This window comes from Macaca nemestrina, chromosome 5 (assembly GCF_043159975.1).
Source record: "Macaca nemestrina isolate mMacNem1 chromosome 5, mMacNem.hap1, whole genome shotgun sequence".
In the NCBI taxonomy this organism is placed as follows: Eukaryota; Metazoa; Chordata; class Mammalia; order Primates; family Cercopithecidae; genus Macaca; species Macaca nemestrina.
The window spans coordinates 2,342,745-2,363,522 of NC_092129.1; the positions used below are offsets into that span (position 1 = coordinate 2,342,745).

The 20,778-nt window shown below is 52.4% G+C and overlaps 1 protein-coding gene across 1 annotated transcript in view; it reads left to right on the forward strand.

The window, feature by feature from the left end:
* The window catches only part of LOC105487598 (thrombospondin 2), a 40,736-nt gene that overhangs the window by 14,220 nt on the left and 5,738 nt on the right, over window positions 1-20,778 (forward strand). The window contains exons 8-20 of the mRNA XM_011751086.2: window positions 1,578-1,748; window positions 2,027-2,203; window positions 5,772-5,945; window positions 8,532-8,659; window positions 8,734-8,886; window positions 9,356-9,574; window positions 12,099-12,206; window positions 13,460-13,619; window positions 15,588-15,706; window positions 16,575-16,809; window positions 18,520-18,747; window positions 19,683-19,954; window positions 20,621-20,718. Of these exons, the coding sequence (XP_011749388.1) occupies window positions 1,578-1,748; window positions 2,027-2,203; window positions 5,772-5,945; window positions 8,532-8,659; window positions 8,734-8,886; window positions 9,356-9,574; window positions 12,099-12,206; window positions 13,460-13,619; window positions 15,588-15,706; window positions 16,575-16,809; window positions 18,520-18,747; window positions 19,683-19,954; window positions 20,621-20,718 (2,242 nt within the window). The remainder of the gene's footprint in view (window positions 1-1,577; window positions 1,749-2,026; window positions 2,204-5,771; window positions 5,946-8,531; window positions 8,660-8,733; window positions 8,887-9,355; window positions 9,575-12,098; window positions 12,207-13,459; window positions 13,620-15,587; window positions 15,707-16,574; window positions 16,810-18,519; window positions 18,748-19,682; window positions 19,955-20,620; window positions 20,719-20,778) is intronic.

Below are 20,778 nucleotides of genomic sequence, written 5' to 3' on the forward strand. Positions count from 1 at the left end.
TGTCCTGATGCTTCTCAGACGAGGAAGCTGAGCCCAGGGGTCATGCAGGTGAGCCCAGAACAGGCCTTGATGGGGCCCCAGCTCAGTCAGAGAACACACGTAGATCTGTGACTGTGTTACGGCGGCGAGTGATGACTGTACACACACTCCTGGATAAGAACCATAGGAAATCAGACAAACAAAAACCAAAGACTGTTACCCGAGGAATATGTTCTAAGTGATAGAAATACGTTCCAAGGAACAGAACCTGAGACAGAGAGGAACCACGCGTGGACACCCTGGGGGTCCCGGGCCACCCTGGAAACTCAGTGCACGTTCAGAGACTGAGTTGACCCCAACGCTGCCCTCGGGTCTCTGTGCTGCCTCCCACCCCTGCCCCAAGTTCCCTTCCCAAGTTGGCTCTGCTGACCCCACCCAGAGCTCCTGAGCCATCCATGGCTCCCCAGTGCCTTGCTATCCAGGCAAGGTGCTTCAGGTCCACCCCGCAAGTTGCTGCTGCACTAAGAGCAGGCAACGCTTCTCCCAAACTAAAAGTCACCATCCCCCAAACATTCCCAGAATGTTCCTGTGGCCCCAGAGCTCTGTCATCCTCAGGACACCTTAACTCTGATGCGGACAGAGAATGAAGGGACTCAGAGCTCACGCTCTGCCACTCTGTGATTTTGAATATAATGGGATTTTTCTGAGTTTCAGATTTATTGCCTGTAAAATGCAGAAAATGTATCCACTATATGGTTAGTTTTATAATGAAAATCAACAATTCAGTACGCATAAAAGTGCCTGTTAGGTATTCACAAAGCCAGATTGCTCCTGGCACAGCATAAAAATATAATCTTGATAATTAAATGGCCCACATTAGACTAGAAGGAGATATCTTATGTTACCAAGAGCATCATAACCAGGAAAAGATCGCCTTGACCATTTTTCTTTTCTTTTCTTTCCCTGCTTTCTGGAACGCTGAGTCATGGCACATTCATTGGGTTTCTCTCCTTACAGGAATGATTTCTTGCATCAGGTTGCTCTTTCTTTCCATTTGGGGGCTGTGATTACCTGTGAGGAATTTCTTTACAGGGAATCTCCTTTTTATTAGCTTGTTTCAGTTTACTTGGAAATAAGTGACCTGTAATTTTCACCAATAATTGAAATGTTTCACTACATTATGTAAATCAGTGAACAGAGGTTAAATGGAAATACATTAAGTCTTTATAACTTTAATGAAACCTCAGGTAGAAAAGATTCAGCACTGTCTTTGGCAAGCTATTTTATGAAATCGATTAGAAGACTTTCCTGGACACACACGGATTTAGCTCCCCGCGGCACCCAACAGTAGACCCAGAAATGCATTTCTGCTCTTCCCTTGAAAGGCAGCCCCTGAAGTCCTGTGCTGGTCACAGACTTGGGTCCCACAGAGCCACAGCCCAGCCACCGGGACGTCCACCTGCCCCAGCCAGGCAGTGGCTCCTCAGACTCCTGGATGCATGAACTGCGGCCCCACGCCAGCTGCCCTGTGCCTGTTCTGTTCTGTGGCACGTCTGCAAGGCAGGGCCTGATTCCACTGTGTTTGCTTCCTCTGGCAGCGGTGGACGGTGAGGAGGGCTGGTCTCCGTGGGCAGAGTGGACCGAGTGCTCGGTGACGTGTGGCTCTGGGACGCAGCAGAGAGGCCGGTCCTGTGACGTCACCAGCAACACCTGCTTGGGGCCCTCCATCCAGACACGGGCTTGCAGCCTGAGCAAGTGTGACACCCGCAGTGAGTGTTGGGCGTGTGACACCCGCATGCCTGTGGGGGTGGGGCTGGGCTTCCCTCAGCCTTTGAGACCTTTGCAAGGGACAAAGCTGTCCTCAGGAGGCGCTGGGCCTTTGCAAGGATTCTGGCCAGGCGAGGCTTTTCCTCCCGGCTGATGGGAGGGATTCTCCTTCCCTCTCCTCAGCAGCTGTGAGATGCTCCTCAGTTAATAAGGCACATGGTTTATAGGCAAACGCCCCTCTACGCGGCACAGCCTGATCTCTCTGTGCTTCTTGTGTTAGTCCGGCAGGATGGCGGCTGGAGCCACTGGTCACCTTGGTCTTCATGCTCTGTGACCTGTGGAGTCGGCAACATCACACGCATTCGTCTCTGCAACTCCCCAGTGCCCCAGATGGGGGGCAAGAATTGTAAAGGGAGTGGTCGGGAGACCAAAGCCTGCCAGGGTGCCCCATGCCCAAGTAAGTGTGGTGAAGACGGGGCCCTGGGTAGGTGGGTTCGCAGGCGGCTCACAGTGATCCGGGGTGCCAGGGTCTGTTCCAGTCCAGTCCAGCTGAGCTGCAAAGGGGGCTGCTATCCCAGGCCTGGCTCAGTACTGGACCCATCCTTTGTGATTAATTCTGCTCACCTGTGCTCAACGCCAACCTCCTCTGAGATAGTCCCGTTTCATCCTGGTTCAGAAGAGACTGTAATTAAAAGAAGAATGAGCCAGCACTGCAGCTCTGTCATGGGAGTGAGTGTGGATGGGGAGTGAGTGTGGATGGAAGTGAGTGAGTGTGGACGGGGGACTGAGTGTGGACAGGGAGGGAGTGTGGATGGAGGAGTGAGTGTGGATGGGGTGTGAGTGTGGATGGGGAGTGAATGTGGATGGAGAGTGAGTGTGGACGGGGAAGTGAGTGTGGATGGAGAGTGGGTGTGGATGGAGAGTGAGTGTGGACGGGGAAGTGAGTGTGGACAGGGGAGTGAGTGTGGATGGAGAGTGAGTGTGGATGGGGGAATGAGTGTGGATGGGGGAGTGAGTGTGGATGGGGAGTGAGTGTGGATGGGGGAGGGAGTGTGGATGGGGAGTGACTGTGGATGGGGAGTGAGTGTGGATGGGGGAGGGAGTGTGGATGGGGAGTGAGTGTGGATGGGGAGTGAGTGTGGACGGGGAAGTGAGTGTGGACGGAAGTGAGTGTGGACAGGGGAGTGAGTGTGGATGGGGGAGTGAGTGTGGATGGGGAGTGAGTGTGGATGGGGGAGTGAGTGTGGATGGGGGAGTGAGCGTGGATGGGGAGTGAGTGTGGATGGAGAGTGAGTGTGGATGGGGGAGTGAGTGTGGACGGGGGAGTGAGTGTGGATGGGGAGTGAGTGTGGATGGAGAGTTAGTGTGGACGAGGAAGTGAGTGTGGATGGAGAGTGAGTGTGGACGGGGAGTGAGTGTGGATGGGGAGTGAGTGTGGATGGGGAGTGAGTGTGGATGGGGGAGGGAGTGTGGATGGGGAGTGACTGTGGATGGGGAGTGAGTGTGGATGGGGGAGGGAGTGTGGATGGGGAGTGAGTGTGGATGGGGAGTGAGTGTGGACGGGGAAGTGAGTGTGGACGGAAGTGAGTGTGGACAGGGGAGTGAGTGTGGATGGGGGAGTGAGTGTGGATGGGGAGTGAGTGTGGATGGGGGAGTGAGTGTGGATGGGGGAGTGAGCATGGATGGGGAGTGAGTGTGGATGGGGGAGTGAGTATGGACGGGGAAGTGAGTGTGGATGGAAGTGAGTGTGGACAGGGGAGTGAGTGTGGACGGGGGAGTGAGTGTGGATGGGGAGTGAGTGTGGATGGGGGAGTGTGGATGGAGGAGTGAGTGTGGATGGGGAGTGAGTGTGGATGGGGGAGTGAGTGTGGATGGGGGAGTGAGTGTGGACGGGGAGTGAATGTGGACGGGGAGTGAGTGTGGATGGGGAGTGAGTGTGGACGGGGAAGTGAGTGTGGATGGAAGTGAGTGTGGACAGGCGAGTGAGTGTGGATGGGGGAGTGAGTGTGGATGGGGAGTGAGTGTGGATGGGGGAGTGAGTGTGGACGGGGAGTGAGTGTGGATGGGGGAGTGAGTGTGGATGGAAGTGAGTGTGGACAGGGGAGTGAGTGTGGATGGGGGACTGAGTGTGGACGGGGGAGTGAGTGTGGGTGGGGGAGTGAGTGTGGATGGGGGAGTGAGTGTGGACGGGGAGTGAGTGTGGACGGGGGACTGAGTGTGGACGGGGAGTGAGTGTGGACAGGGGAGTGAGTGTGGACAGGGAGGGAGTGTGGACGGGGAGGGAGTGTGGATGGGGGAGTGAGTGTGGACGGGGGAGTGAGTGTGGATGGGGTGTGAGTGTGGATGGGGGAGTGAGTGTGGATGGGGGAGTGAGTGTGGGTGGGGGAGTGAGTGTGGATGGGGGAGTGAGTGTGGATGGGGAGTGAGTGTGGATGGGGGAGTGAGTGTGGACGGGGAGTGAGTGTGGACAGGGGAGTGAGTGTGGACAGGGAGGGAGTGAGTGTGGACAGGGAGGGAGTGTGGATGGGGAGGGAGTGTGGACGGGGGAGTGAGTGTGGACGGGGGAGTGAGTGTGGACGGGGGACTGAGTGTGGACGGGGAGTGAGTGTGGACGGGGGAGGGAGTGTGGATGGGGAGGGAGTGTGGACGGGGAGTGAGTGTGGACGGGGGAGTGAGTGTGGACGGGGGAGGGAGTGTGGATGGGGGAGGGAGTGTGGATGGGGAGGGAGTGTGGATGGGGAGGGAGTGTGGATGGGGAGGGAGTGTGGACGGGGGAGTGAGTGTGGATGGGGAGGGAGTGTGGATGGGGGAGGGAGTGTGGATGGGGAGGGAGTGTGGATGGGGAGTGAGTGTGGACGGGGGAGTGAGTGTGGACGGGGAGTGAGTGTGGACGGGGAGTGATTGTGGATGGGGGAGGGAGTGTGGATGGGGAGGGAGTGTGGACGGGGAGTGAGTGTGGACGGGGGAGTGAGTGTGGACGGGGGAGGGAGTGTGGATGGGGAGGGAGTGTGGATGGGGAGGGAGTGTGGACGGGGAAGTGAGTGTGGATGGGGAGGGAGTGTGGATGGGGGAGGGAGTGTGGATGGGGAGGGAGTGTGGATGGGGAGTCAGTGTGGACGGGGGAGTGAGTGTGGACGGGGAGTGAGTGTGGACGGGGAGTGATTGTGGATGGGGGAGGGAGTGTGGATGGGGAGGGAGTGTGGACGGGGAGTGAGTGTGGATGGGAGAGAGTGTGGATGGGAAGTGAGTGTGGACAGGTAAGGAGTGTAGATGGGAGTGAGTGTGGACAGAGGATACCGCAGATGCACAGAACTGTGTCTCTCTGAAATAGCCTTTCCCTGCGCCTGTGCAGACTGGGGTGAGGTGGGAGTTACAGAGCACTTGGTCCAAAGCATCAAGGGCTTCCCCAGGGAGACCTGGCTCAGGAAGTGCATGGACATGCTGAGAACAAAAGGGTGTGCAGGGATTGCTTTCAGCGGTGCTCACGCCTCGTGGATACTGCTTATGAGAACATCGAGTGTCACACCAGGCTTCTGAGTTGAGGTCACCCTCCATGACAGAGGGACACCTTGGCGAGGAGTTCTGAGCTTCTCAGTGTAAATGGTGGTGTGGGGCCGGGCACGGTGGCTCACGCCTGTAATTCCAGCACCGTGGGAGGCTGAGGCAGGAGGATTGCTTGAGGCCAGGAGTTTGAGAGCAGCCTGGGCAACATAGCGAGACCCTCTCTATTAAAAAAATTCTTTTATTAAAAAGAGGAGGTGGTATGATTTGTCTTCTGGAGGCCAAGAGATTGCAGCAAAACCACTGGAAACGCTGTCATCTGCACCACTCCTGGAATACACCGTTGCAGCAGGCTTAGTGGTGCGATCACGCTCTGACCTGTAGTCAGCCAACCTGGGGAGAAACCAGTTTGTGAGGCTGTATAGGGAACACCACGTCCCACCTGCTTTTCCCTCTCACTCAGCCAGCTCGTGTTCTCCACCCCGGGCCTTGCTCTGAGCTCTCCACGTTGGTTTTCCCCACAGTCGATGGCCGCTGGAGCCCCTGGTCCCCGTGGTCGGCCTGCACTGTCACCTGTGCGGGTGGGATCCGGGAGCGCACCCGGGTCTGCAACAGCCCTGAGCCTCAGTACGGAGGGAAGGCCTGCGTGGGGGACGTGCAGGAACGCCAGATGTGCAACAAGAGGAGCTGCCCCGTGGGTGAGTGAGGGGTGGCAGTGGGGGCACTGAAACCGGCTTCCGTTCTGATGATAAATGCAAACGCTTTGGGAAACTAGATGAAAAACACAGAAAAGAAAAATCCATTTTAGTTGCACACGAGAAGATAACTGCTTTTCACATCTGTATTTCAGTCCTCCTGTATTTCTAATGTAAAAACAGAAAAGATGCCACGTGGCGTGACCTGTGGAATGCAGGTAGTTGTGTGGTGTAGAATGTGGTGTGTGAGTAATTGTGTGGCGTGGCCTGTGGAATGTGGGTAGTTATGTGGTGTGGCCTGTGGAATGTGGGTAGTTGTGTAGTGTGGAATGCAGTGTGTGGGTAATTGTGTGGTGTGGACAGTGGAATGTGAGTAGTTGTGCGGTGTGGCCTGTGGAATGCAGGTAGTTGTGTGGTGTGGAATGCGGTGTGTGAGTAATTGTGTGGAGTGGCCTGTGGAATGTGGGTAGTTGTGCGGTGTGGCCTGTGGAATGTGGGTAGTTGTATGGTGTGGTCTGTGGAATGTGGGTAGTTGTGTAGTGTGGAATGTGGTGTGTGGGTAGTTGTGTGGTGTGGACTGTGGAATGTGGGTAGTTGTGTGGTGTGGTATGTGGTGTGTGGGTAGTTGTGTGACGTGGAATGTGGTGTGTGGGTAGTTGTGTGGTGTGGAATGTGGTATGTGGGTAATTGTGTGGCATGGCCTGTGGCATGTGGGTAGTTGTGTGGTGTGGCCTGTAGAATATGGGTAGTCGTGTGGTGTGGAATGTGGTGTGTGGGTAATTGTGTGGCATGGTCTGTGGAATGTGGGTAGTTGTATGGTGTGGCCTGTAGAATATGGGTAGTCGTGTGGTGTGGAATGTGGTGTGTGGGTAGTTGTGTGGTGTGGCCTGTGGAATGTGGGTAGTTGTGTGGTGTGGCCTGTGGAATGTGGGTAGTTGTGTGGCCTGTGGAAAGTGGGTAGTTGTGTGGTGTAGACTGTGGCATTTGGGTAGTTGTGTGGCTGGGAACATAGCATGTAGATAGTTATGTGGTATGGAACATGGTGTGTGGGTAGTTGCATGGTATGGAATGTGGCACATGGATAGTTGTGTGGTCTGGGATGTGGCATCTGGATAGTTGTATGGTCTGGAACATGGCATGTAGGTAGTTGTTCAGTGTAGAACATGGCACATGGGTAGTTGTGTGGTCTGGAATGTGGTATGTAGGTAGTTCTATGGTCTGGAACATGGCACGTAGGTTGTTCAGTGTGTAATGTGGCATGTGGGTAGTTATGTGGTGTGAAACACGGCATGTAAACTGTGATATGATCCGGAGCGGGGCATGTGGGTTGTGAAACATGGCATGTGGGTAGCTGTGCAGTGTGGAACGTGGCACATGGATAGATGTGTGGTCTGGAATGTAATATGTAGTTGTGTAGTGTGAAACGTGACATGTGAGTAGCTGTGTGTTGTGAAACGTGGTGTGTAGGTAATTGCGTGGTGTGGAACATGGTGTGTGGGTCGCGGTGTGGTGTGAAATGTGACACATGGTAGTTGTGTGGTCTGGAATGTGGCATGTAGGTAGTTGTGCGGTGTGGAAGGTGGCATGTGGGTAGATGTGTGGTCCGGAATGTGGCACATAGGTAGTTGGGTGGTGTGGAAGGTGGCGTGTGGGTAGTTGTGCGGTGTGGAAGGTGGCACGTGGGTAGATGTGTGGTCCGGAATGTGGCACGTAGGTGGTTGGGTGGTGTGGAAGGTGGCGTGTGGGTAGCTGTGTGGTCCGGAATGTGGCACGTAGGTGGTTGGGTGGTGTGGAAGGTGGCGTGTGGGTAGCTGTGTGGTCCGGAATGTGGCACGTAGGTGGTTGGGTGGTGTGGAAGGTGGCGTGTGGGTAGCTGTGTGGTCCGGAATGTGGCACGTAGGTGGTTGTGCGGTGTGGAAGGTGGCGTGTGGGTAGATGTGTGGTCTGGAATGTGGCACGTAGGTGGTTGGGTGGTGTGGAAGGTGGCGTGTGGGTAGCTGTGTGGTCCGGAATGTGGCACGTAGGTGGTTGGGTGGTGTGGAAGGTGGCGTGTGGGTAGATGTGCGGTGTGGAAGGTGGCACGTGGGTAGATGTGTGGTCCAGAATGTGGCACGTAGGTGGTTGGGTGGTGTGGAAGGTGGCGTGTGGGTAGCTGTGTGGTCCGGAATGTGGCATGTAGGTGGTTGTGCGGTGTGGAAGGTGGCACGTGGGTAGCTGTGTGGTCCGGAATGTGGCACGTAGGTGGTTGTGCGGTGTGGAAGGTGGCGTGTGGGTAGATGTGTGGTCCGGAATGTGGCACGTAGGTGGTTGGGTGGTGTGGAAGGTGGCGTGTGGGTAGCTGTGTGGTGTGGCCCGTGGCGTGTGGTCACAGTGTGCATGTGCTTCTGTAACCCACTGCACTGTGCCCAGCTGAGCAATGCATTCTTGGAAATGGCGCCCCTAGATGCTCATCCAGAATCACACCGCAGTATTCCTGACTACACAGTTTGATGACAAGGACATCCAGAGTGTTTGACAGCACGCAGGGCGGCCTTCCCTCTGTGCTGTGCAGGGTGCGTGGTTAACTCTGCTGCACCTTCTCCCACCCAGATGGCTGTTTATCCAACCCCTGCTTCCCGGGAGCCCAGTGCAGCAGCTTCCCCGACGGGTCCTGGTCCTGCGGCTCCTGCCCCGTGGGCTTCTTGGGTAATGGCACCCACTGTGAGGACCTGGACGAGGTGGGTGACCCCGCCCTGGGCTGTGGGCGCCCTGGAGGTCGGGAGTGGCCTCTCACGTCTGCTTGTCCCCACAGTGTGCCCTGGTCCCCGACATCTGCTTCTCCACCAGCAAGGTGCCTCGCTGTGTCAACACTCAGCCCGGCTTCCACTGCCTGCCCTGCCCACCCCGATACAGAGGGAGCCAGCCCACTGGGGTTGGCCTGGAGGCAGCCAAGACGGAAAAGCAAGTACGCAAGGCCGGCCTTCCTTGTGTGTTGTGGAGGCTTTGGAAAAATCAAATGAGTTCGCAAAAGAAGCAGGAGAAAGGAGAGGAAGGGGTGGTGTGGCCCAGGAGAGACATGGGAGGGGCTGGCCCGGGGAAGCTGAGCACCGACACGGCTTGGCGGCTCCTCTCAGCACGGGGTGAAGGGCTGAGTGCTCAGGTGAGGCCTGTGAAGGTCAGGCCACAACCTCTCAGCTATTAGCGGCATCCCTTGGTGAGCTGCAGCCGAGGCTCAGAAACGATGACTGAGTCACTCACAGAGCCTCAGGAACAAACAGCACCTGCAGTGCACGTCCAGAAAGCCCTTCCCACGTCAGGACTTGGGTCTGCTTGGGACGGGGCCTGCTGGGGGCCACGGTGCCCGACCTCCTGCCTCGATGCCTCCAGAGCCATCATCCTGCCTGTCACTAACCACACAGCCCTTCTCCCCTTAGGTGTGTGAGCCCGAAAACCCATGTAAGGACAAGACACACAACTGCCACAAGCACGCAGAGTGCATCTACCTGGGCCACTTCAGCGACCCCATGTACAAGTGCGAGTGCCAGACAGGCTACGCGGGCGACGGGCTCATCTGCGGGGAGGACTCGGACCTGGACGGCTGGCCCAACCTCAACCTGGTCTGCGCCACCAACGCCACCTACCACTGCATCAAGGTGAGGCGCGGGGCTCGCAGGGCACCCAGGGCCATGGCGGTCGGCCCTCCTCCTGGTGCCAGGGACGCTACGTCGAGGAGGGGAGCACAGCGAATTTCGAAGCCTGGTGAATTTGGAGGGAGCGTCTCCAAGGCCTCTTGCCTGATCACCAGGTTGAATGCGTCCCCCCGGTCCCCTTTCTGGGGGTCCTTACTAGACACATCCACACTCTGGCGCTGCCCGCTGCTGGGCACCAGAGAACAGCAGGCACCTTGGCCCATATTTGCAGCTGTGTGCATCGCATCACCCGAAAGTGTGAGTAGAGGGAGGACGCCGCCAGCTCCACGCTCAGCTCCAGGCTGTGCCGAGGCCATTGTGTCTCAGGCAGGTCTGGCCAGGCTTGGTCACTTGGGAAGAGTTAGGACGTGGTTTTCTTCCCAAAGCCCAGGCGTGTTGCGGTATAAGGAGCAGCTCAGCTGGCTGGGAGAAGGAGCTCCTTCGGGGCCCATCACAGGCTGGACCGCTTTCCTGTGGCCACCGGAACGAACACCACGGTCCAGGAGGCTCAGAACAACAAAAATCTGTTACCTCGCAGCTCTGGAGGCCAGAAACACGACGTCATGGTGCTAGCGGGGCCATGCTCCCTCTGCTTCTCCTAGCTTCTCTGGCTCAGCCGTCGCTGGGCTTCTGGGGCTGGTGGCTGCATCACCCTGACCTCTGGTCTGTCTTCATACCACTTTCTCCAGTGCCTTTCTCTCCCGAAGCTTCCTCTGCCTCTCTCTGATAAGAACACCTGTGCTTGTGTTTAGGGCCCACCCAGATAATCCAGGATGAGCCTCTCTGTTCAAAGTCCTTAACCTAATTGCACTTGTTACCATATAAGATGAAATTCACTTCAGCCGTATCAGGTGACATTCCCAGGCTCCAGACATTACGACGTGGACATCCACAGTGGGGACCACTACTCAGTCCACCGCACAGGGTGCCCCAAAATGTGTTACTGCAGTTTTATGCCTTAAGAAAGTCAGACATGGAAATGCCACAAACTGACACAAAATACCACTTGAAAATATAACTATATTCATTTTTATTTAACATTTAATCACACTTGTGAATTTGTGTTAATTTTCCCTTTCAGTCCCTCTTGACTAAAGATGGCAAATACTGACTGAAATTTCTCTTTCAGTCCCTCTTGACTAAAGATGGCAAATACTGACTGAAAATACTGAAACAAAATATGAATATGTTTTAAAATCCATGAGGCACTGATCCCAACCTATGTTACACCCCTTGCCTACCCAGCCTACACTTCCTGAAACCCCTGATTTCAGAAAGTCAGCTGTAGCTGAGACCATGCTGCTGGAAGATATCCCGATTATTCTTTCCATTGTTGTGGAATTTTAGATGGAAATTTAATAATTTTGAAAATGGTACATAATTTACAAAGTTACGTGTGTGTGTGTGTGTGTGTGTGTGTATGGGACTGCCCAGAGTGTGCTGCCAGAAATGTTTTGAATAATTTTATCTATTTTAACTGCACAAAAATATATAAATATATATACACACACACACACACACACACACACTCACACACACACTCACACACACAAAATAATTTAAAAGAGAGACTTGACAAGGGACCCCGTGCCTGTTCCCATATTCACCTGACACACAGGTGCTGGATCCTCCCCATTGCCAGGGGCCCCCATCTGGGATCCATGTCCTCCATGACAAGCAACATGCTGTCCTTTCTTGATCTGTGAGTGCTGAAACTCTGGGGTCCAGGACAAGACTCCACATTCTGTTTTCTGATTCAATGAGTGATGCACTTTGAGCCACGGGGAGGAGACACCCGTTGGGGCTCTTGTACACGTGTTCAGGAAACTGAAACAGATGCTCTACTCTCTACCTTTTCCTAGATTTCCAGTTCCCTCGAGTTGTTAGTGTCTGTACAACTCAGCTTTAAATTATGGTATAATTGGGCTGAAATGAAATGAGTTTTTTGCCCTATTACATGCATTACCCACTCATCGTGAAGAGCTGAGTTAGCAGATAATTTCAAGTTCTCAGCCCTGGTTTCTGAACATATCACATACATATTTGAAAGACTGTTTTCTTTGAGATATTTTGGCTGGTGAGGGTTAAATGTTTATAAGCTTTGGCATTTTGATTTATGAGCTGAAGTCTGTGGGAAGGAAAGCGCCACTAAAGCCTCTTTTCTCTCCCATGTTCTTTCAGAGCAATACCTTGTCATTCTCTTCTTGTTTCTGCCGTTGTTTGGCAACCTCACTGGGATCCTGGGCTCCGAACACTAGTTTCTTTTGTCTCCCTCATGAGTAGTGGTGACGTAATTTCCAGGGCAGGAGTTGAGAAGAAATCCATGTGCCTCTGGCCTCTTGGCTCCTCTCTTAGCTCCCACTCGAGATCGAGGACAGACGGGGGACGCTTCCTTCCTCAGAGCCAAGCTGGTTTCATTTCACCTGCATTCCTGAAAGAGGCGCTTTCCTGAATGTTTTTCCAAGTATTCTTCCTTCTCTAATTGCAGGATAACTGCCCCCATCTGCCGAATTCTGGGCAGGAAGACTTTGACAAGGACGGGATTGGCGATGCCTGTGATGATGACGACGACAATGATGGTGTGACCGATGAGAAGGTAGGATCGGCTCGTGCCGCGTACCTGTCCTGGGTTCCAGGAGCAGTGAGGTCCGCAGGAGGCCGCTTTATACCAAACAGCCCTTATCAACGTAACTGCCATTGTCTTGCAAGCGTTTGTGCATAAGCAGTTCCCAAAGGTCACTGTAAAGTCAGTCACTTGCAAAAGCGGATTACCTCAGTGCATGGGACTGCCCAGAGTGTGCTGCCGGAAATGTTTTGAATAATTTTTCTATTTTAACTGCACAAAAATAGAAGACCTCCTGTCCTTCTGTGGAGGAGCCAGTGATGGGCAAGGCTGACACCACCACGAGTGACAGACTTGCCTTTATGGCAACCTTTAAAATATTATCATTTTTCTGAGAAAATTGCTGCAAACACAAATGGTTTAACGTATTTGCACACAAAGCAGCTCTAGCAAGAATAGATTACGTTTTTACTCACTGCTTTCTTACATCTGACTTTGATGGAGACATCGACTCACTAATCCATTCATTTATTTGATATTTACATCTCTCCTCACCATGAAGTGTATGTTATACTGTTTTTGCCTCAGCAATCTCCGAATTTTCAACAGAAATGATGATAAAATTATTTTATATTGAAAAAGTGTTTGGCGAGGGCTAACTGGCTTTTTTTTTGTTTTGACGGAGTTTCAATTTTGTCACCCAGGCTGGAGTACAATGGCATGATCTTGGTTCACTGCAATCTCCATCTTCTGAGTTCAAGCGATTCTCCTGCCTCATCTCCCGAGTAGCTGGGATTACAGGCGCACACCACCACGCCTGGCTAATTTTTGTATTTTTAGTAGAGATGGGGTTTCACCATGTTGGCCAGGCTGGTCTCGAACTCCTGACCTCAGGTGATCCGCCTGCCTCAGCCTCCCAAAGTGCTGGGATTAAAGGTGTGAGCCACCTCGCCTGGCCCTAACTGGCTTTTTGAAGTGCTGGGATTAAAGGCGTGAGCCACTGAGCCCAGCCCTGGTCTCGAACTCCTGACCTCAGGTGACCTGCCCGCCTCAGCTTCCCATTGTGCTGGGATTAAAGGTGTGAGCCCCCGCGCCCGGCCCTAACTGACTTTTTGGTGTGCTGGGATTACAGGTGTGAGCCACTGTCCAGCCCTAACTGGCTTTTGTGTTTGTTTGATTTCTATATTGATTTTCATCAGTTTTTAGTACATAACTTATAAGTGCTAAACGGCTTGACACACATTCCTATGATCTTCGTTAAAGTCTTCCCTTTCTTGTTTTTCCAGGACAACTGCCAGCTCCTCTTCAATCCCCGCCAGGCTGACTACGACAAGGATGAGGTTGGGGACCGCTGTGACAACTGTCCTTACGTGCACAACCCCGCCCAGATCGACACAGACAACAACGGAGAGGGTGACGCCTGCTCCGTGGACATTGACGGGGACGGTGAGTGCTTCTGCTCCTTCCAACACATGCAGTTTTTTTTTTTTTTTTTTTTTTTTTGAGACGGAGTTTCACTGTTGTTGCCCAGGCTGGAGTGCAATGGCACCATCTTGGCTCACTGCGATCTCCACCTTCTGGGTTCGAGCGATTCTCCTGTTTCAGCCTCCTGAGTAGCTGGGATCATAGGCACGCACCACCACACTCAACTAATTTGGTAATTTTAGGAGAGATGGGGTTTCACCATGTTGGCCAGGCTGGTCTCAGACTCCTGACCTCAAGTGATCTGCCTGCCTTGGCCTCCCAAAGTGCCGGGATGACAGGCGTGAGCCACTGCACCCGGCCCAATGCATGCGTTTTAAGGGTCACAGTTGGAGGCATTTGCAAGCTTCATGTTTTATTCTGAATTTTGATAAGCTCCTCTCATTTTTACACTACTATAAGATTAAATGATTCGTTCAGTTATTCCCATAGGGGCCCATGCTTATTCTGCCTTGCCTTTTCCTGAGGGTCGGGGACACCGGCCACAGGACCGCCCTAGAGAAAGCTATGCATTTGGTATCCTCCTCTCTCTGACCCCCGCCTCGCAGTCCTGGGCCTCATGCTTCTTCATGGCATCTTTTCTAAAGTTCACCCTTCATTCAAAAATTCCAAGAAGCCATTACATGTTTTCATCAAACTGAGCTTCCAGGAGCCGTGGGTCTCTCCTGTGCCCCCATCCTGGGACATCTGTCTCTGCGCCCTTATTTCTAAATATGTATTGGAAAGCTCCTCCCACAGGGCTCAGTTAGAATAACGTGGGTGTATTGTGGCTACCTCTGCCACTGCTCCCGGCTGATGCTTTACCTGGAGAGCTTTGCTGGTCTCGGTAAGCGAGCTCTGCAACCCAGTGCCACAGTCACCGCACGGCAAGCGAGCTCTGCAACCCAGTGCCACTGTCACCGCACGGCCGCTCCTTCTCTCGGGGGCCTGGAGACCAGGCGAGCGCTTCTGTAGAACCAGCGAGAGCTTGGGGCAGGCTCACGTCCACGCCGAGGTTTGACCCCAGCTCCTCCACACTGGGCCTCATGGGGTCCTCTTCCCAGCCCGGCGCCAGCCACACCCCTTCTGAGCCACCCCAACCTGCTGTTCGGTCTCACGGCAGGGTTCTCAATCTAATCTTTTCCCCTGATTTCTGCCTCCACCCTCTTCTCGGTCTCGGGAATGTGGTGGGTTGCTGTCTAAGGGCTCGTGGTGGCCAGGGGGCTCCTCGGCTCTCATCCAGGGTGGCGTCTGTGATGTGCTGGATGCAGATCTCAAGCTCCCAGTCCCTTCCGTTTTTATTTTTTAGGGGCTCCTTACTTCCCTTCTCCAGACCTCACCTGACCAAAGCAAGGCGAGCATCTCAGCTCAGTTCTGGCTCTTCCTGTGGACTCGCTGCCGTGTCACGTTTTGCTCTGTCATTTGTGACACTGTCGCTGATGGGATTGTTTAGTTCAATGCTAGTTATATTTTTATAACTTCAGTATCAATGCAACTCATCATTTTCAGATTTCTTAAAATAAGATATGACATCGAAAAACCCTGCCACTGTCTGCCATTGTTTTTTCCTACTCATGTGCATGGATGATAAGCTCCTAGGAACTCAACGCGTACTTTCTGAGTGGGTATTAGGGAGAAAGAAGCAATTTAGCAAGCTCAGATTTACACGGCGACAGCACATTCAGCTGCCCCTCCTGCAACATTGCCCAGAAGTCTCCAAAAGTTGGTTCTATTTCAAATGAAAGGAATTTGAGTTGTAATGAAATACGTCGTATGTTCTTCTAAAATCTAATAGTCTTTATATTTTACTATATTCTTAGGCTTCTTTTTATTATCATTAAATAAAAGTGTGGCTGTAAGCAATTTCACGTGATAGGAACCCAGTGAGCTTCTCCTAAACTCACCTGTCCTTGTGGTTTGTTTTTGTTTTTTTCCCCCTTTGAACACCAACAGATGTCTTCAATGAACGAGACAATTGTCCCTACGTCTACAACACTGACCAGAGGGACACGGACGGTGACGGTGTGGGGGATCACTGTGACAACTGCCCCCTGGTGCACAACCCCGACCAGGTGAGGGCAACCGTGAACAGGCAGGGTTGGTGGGGTTGGGGGTCCTCATCAGAGGGACTTGGATGGTGACAGTATGGGGGGTCACTGTGACAACTGCCCCCGGTGCACAACCCTGACCAGGTGAGGGCAGCTGTGGGCAGGCGGGCTTGGGGGTCCTCATCAGAGGGACTTGGATGGTGACGGTGTGGGGGGTCACTGTGACAACTGCCCCCTGGTGCACAACCCCGACCAGTTGAGGGCAGCCGTGGACGGGCGAGTCTCAGGTCCTCATCAGTCCCCTCCACGGGGCCTTGGCAGTCTTCCATGACAGGATAACATGGAGTTTTCAATGATTTCAATCGAACACATTTACTCAACTCAAATCGCAGCACAATTCTTGTATCTCAGTGGCCATAGGCCAAATGAATAAATGCCTTCGCCTCATCAGCTGGAGCGAGGTTGCATCTTCACAGAATTCTCTCCCCATTTTCCTGATGCCAACTAGAAATTGGCTTTATTCCCAGGTTTGCGTTTGAAAGAGACAAGGGAAGACAATCATCTTGATGCAGCCCATAGGACATATTCTAGCAAATGATGTAAAAAAAAGACATAATTACTTGGTAGTTCGTGCTTTTCTAGTGAAGAAGCACAACGTCTTCCTTTAGTGAAGTGAATTACTGTGAAGAGGTGGCAGAGGGTGGAGAGATTCCTGGCCCCAGTGCTGGTCCTGACGTCAGGGTCGGTGTGACCTTAGACCAGCTGCCCTTGCATGACCCGGGGCTTGTGCTGCAGGACGAGGAGGCGGCTCTCAGGCTTGCGTCCTGCTGGTTCCTCTCCACCTCCTCAAATTGGCACTCCTCTGCTGTTTCCCTCACGCCCCATCCCCTAGACTGACATGGACAACGACCTCGTCGGGGACCAGTGTGACAACAACGAGGACATAGATGACGACGGCCACCAGAACAACCAGGACAACTGCCCCTACATCTCCAACGCCAACCAGGCCGACCACGACAACGACGGCCAAGGCGACGCCTGCGATCACGATGATGACAACGATGGCGTCCCCGACGACAGGGACAACTGCCGGCTTGTGTTCAACCCAGACCAGGAGGACTTGGACGGTGGGTGCTCTCCCAGCTCATCGGGTGTGGAGGAAAACGGCTTCTGAGCAACCCACTAGGGCAGAGACATGTATACACAGAGATCAGCTTAAATCTGCTGCTGGAAAAAAGGCAGTTACTTTGGACCTCTTAAAGCTATGGGTCCACGCAATATGAGTTTCCTCTGCCCTGACACTCAGCACATTCTTGACTGTGTGTACCCTTCAGCAGGTGTGCTGCCTCAAGTGTGTGTGCGCGTTGGGAGGAGGAGAAATCCCTGCCCCCATGTCACTGCTAGATCATTGATGATCTCCTAGAAACAAAGCCAGTTATAAACATAGGATGAATTGGAGATTTGGCATATGGGGCCAGGCAGAGGACAGGGAGGATTTTTTTAAGAGCATTTTTTTAAGAGCAAAACAAACAAAAGTGGCACGAGTGTGAAGCGTGAGAGGAAGAGCTGCTTTGCTCAGGGGTGAGCATAAATAGGTAGCCCATAGGCACGGGGGGTGCTGAGGAAGGAGCTGGATGGGCTGCAGTCCTCAAAGTCAGAGTCCCTGAGTAATAAACAAGGGCACAGCTGTGCTCTGGGGATTCCTGGGTGGCTGTGAGAAAGTGGTCCTCACTCGGAGTTGGGCTCTGGCTGACACAGGCTCTTTTTGGAAGCTGTGTCCTTGACAGATGGATATAAGGACTTGAGGGGCGTCTGAGACAGCATGACTCAGAAGTACGTGGGCGACGCTGGGATCAGAAGGGCAGCTCCCGGGTTCTCCCTGAGCAGCATGAAGGGATGCAGTGAGCACAGGAAGCCTCATCTGGACTCCGTGCTCTGGTGGGCAGGGGCTTGCTCCCCAGGCAGCCTTTCCACAGAGAGGGCCTGGGATGGAGAGAAGCTGACAGGGAGAGCAGCATTTCAGCATTTCAGAGTGCCCTGATAGCAACTACGTGCCTGCCACACGGTAGGTGGAGTATGTTCTTGAACAGAACGGAAACTAGTTGAAGAATATGATGAGATATTCAATCCAACTTACCTTTCCTCCTAAAACAGCAGGCCATGTGAAAGCTAATTCAGTACGTTGCTATCTGCCTGTCAGGTTATCGTCATTGCCATAGGCTGACTGGACACATGTGGCAAATTTGTGGTCCCCCCTGTTTGCACCAGGCCCACCTCATCCCCACTCCCCACTATGCCACAACCCTGTTGAAAACTTGACAAGGACCTCCTAAACAGCAGAAGTCCATGTCTCCCTAGGAAAAACCATTTTAGTGTGAGTTCCGCTTTGATGCCCAATAGACTATAAAAGGCAGGGATGACTAAGAAAAGTAATAACAGACGTTCAGAAAACTATCCAAAAAGAAAGCTGGAAATGCAGGTTGATATTACTTGACAGCCATTCAGGTTTTATACCCTCAGCGTTGAGTTTGGAACACGGTGAGAAATGGCTTTATGTGAATTTGCTGTGCTGGCCTTTGCTGTGTATTTATCACAAAAATGTTGTGAAAAGAGTTGAGGCTCCTCACAGCAGTGAAGTCAAATGTTTTGGAGATTGCAGAGCATGAATCCACAAAACACTGCAAAGCACTCAGTCTTAGATGTTCGGGGAATGACACACTCATGTTTCTCAGACATAGAAAAGCAAATGGCAAACCACCAACTTTGCTTCTTTGTTTCGTGTGTGTGTGTTTTAGTTATTTTTATTTTTTATTTTTTGGCTTGTTCTTTGTGCATAGGTGATGGACGGGGTGATATTTGTAAAGATGATTTTGACAATGACAACGTCCCAGATATTGATGATGTGTGTCCTGAAAACAATGCCATCAGTGAGACAGACTTCAGGAACTTCCAGATGGTCCCCTTGGATCCCAAAGGGACCACCCAAATTGATCCCAACTGGGTCATTCGCCATCAAGGCAAGGAGCTGGTTCAGACGGCCAACTCGGACCCTGGCATCGCTGTAGGTGAGTCTCTGAGTCACGGCGGTGGTGCAATTGCTCTGGGGGAGGCACCCACAGAGGATGCAGACTGTGCTTTAAGATCATGCAGGTGGGATGCCGTGTGGTCCTTCCGGAAGCCCCCAGCCTTCCATGGTCTGTGAAACTGTCTGCCTAGATAAGCTTGACAGGCACATGCACCTGCCGCTCTGAAGTCTCTGAAATGTCAGTAAACCATTTCATTTTATAGACTTGGTCTATGAAATGGGACCTCATAACCCCCTCAGAACTCTTGTAAGTTGACTCTTAAATCCCTTCAATTCCAATAATCTCATGGTAAAAGAGCCCACTGGGTATGAAGAGGGGAGCCCGCCCCGCCCGCTGGGCATCCATTCTCAGATGGTCACAGGGCCAAGGATTGCCTGAAACCTGTTTCTTTTTTTCTTTTCTTTTTCTCTCTCTCTTTCTTTCTTTCTTTCCTTTCTTTCTTTCTTTCTTTCTTTCTTTCTTTCTTTCTTTCTTTCTTTCTTTCTTTCTTTCTTTCTTTCTTTCTTTCTTTCTTTCTCTTTCTTTCTTTCTTTCTTTCTTTCCTTCCTTCCTTTCTTTCTTTCTGAAATCTGTTTTTTTCTTTTCTTTTTCTCTTTCTTTCTTTCTTCTTTTTTTTTTTTTGAGATGGAGTCTTGCTCTTGTCGCCCAGGCTGGAGTATAGTGGTACAATCTCAGCTCACTGCAACCTTTGTTCCCGGGTTCAAGTGATTCTCCATTACAGGTGCCCACCACCATGCCCGGCTAATTTTTGTATTTTTAGTAGAGACGAGGTTTTGCCATGACTGGTCTCAAACTCTTGACCTCAGGTGTTCTGCCCGCCTCAGCCTCTCAAAGTGCTGGGATTACAGGCATGAGCCACCGCTCCCGGCCACCTGAAAGGTGTTTCTAACAAAACCTTATGGCATTGCATCCAGGTTTTGACGAGTTTGGGTCCGTGGACTTCAGTGGCACGTTCTATGTAAACACTGACCGGGATGACGACTATGCCGGCTTCGTCTTTGGGTACCAGTCAAGCAGCCGCTTCTACGTGGTGATGTGGAAGCAGGTGACGCAGACCTACTGGGAGGACCAGCCGACGCGGGCCTATGGCTACTCTGGCGTGTCCCTCAAGGTGGTGAACTCCACCACGGGGACGGGCGAGCACCTGAGGAACGCGCTGTGGCACACGGGGAACACACCGGGGCAGGTGAGGATGGCCGGCCGGGCCCGTGCATCTCCTGTGTGCCACTGTGGCTGCGGGTGTTTCAGCAGGACTAGCCCAACCCCGAGACCCCAATTTTGTTTTTATCAATTTTAACTCCAGGCACAGTTATTTTAATAATCTTACTTTATTATAGACACTGTGCCTGGGGTTACAACTCAACACATTTGATTATTACCCGTTAAACACAGTTGCTAATCCCCTTACAAATTAAACCTCTTTTACCTTCCTCTGGAGAACAGGAGTGAGCACAGGACATAATGATCAGATATAATATGAAAAACATTTTTTAAAATTGGAGATAGGTAGAACTGAATATCAAAACTTTAAGTATTTTGCCCAACATCCCGTATCAAGGAAAGAGAAGATCCAGACATGAACCCAGGAATCTAGGGTCAGGTGCCTGGGCTCTTCAATCCAGGAATCTGAGGGTCAGGTGCCTGGGCTGTCAGCCCTGAGTCACACTGTCTGTCCATGGGCTTCAATCTACAGTAGAGATTTGGATGATAAACACATCAGAGAGAGATGGAGCACCATGAGCCTTAAATGTGAACTTTCAGAGTCATGTTTTTGCTTCCTGCTTGGTGTTACGGGGCTGTGGTTAAGGTCCTGGGTGCCCATGGCACTCAAGAGTGCTGTGTTCTCCCTCAGGTGCGAACCTTATGGCATGACCCCAAGAACATTGGCTGGAAGGACTACACAGCCTACAGGTGGCACCTGACTCACAGGCCCAAGACTGGCTACATCAGGTGAGGGCAGGTCAGCACAGCTGCATTTCTTCCAAGGGGCTTCCCATCGGATGGCACATT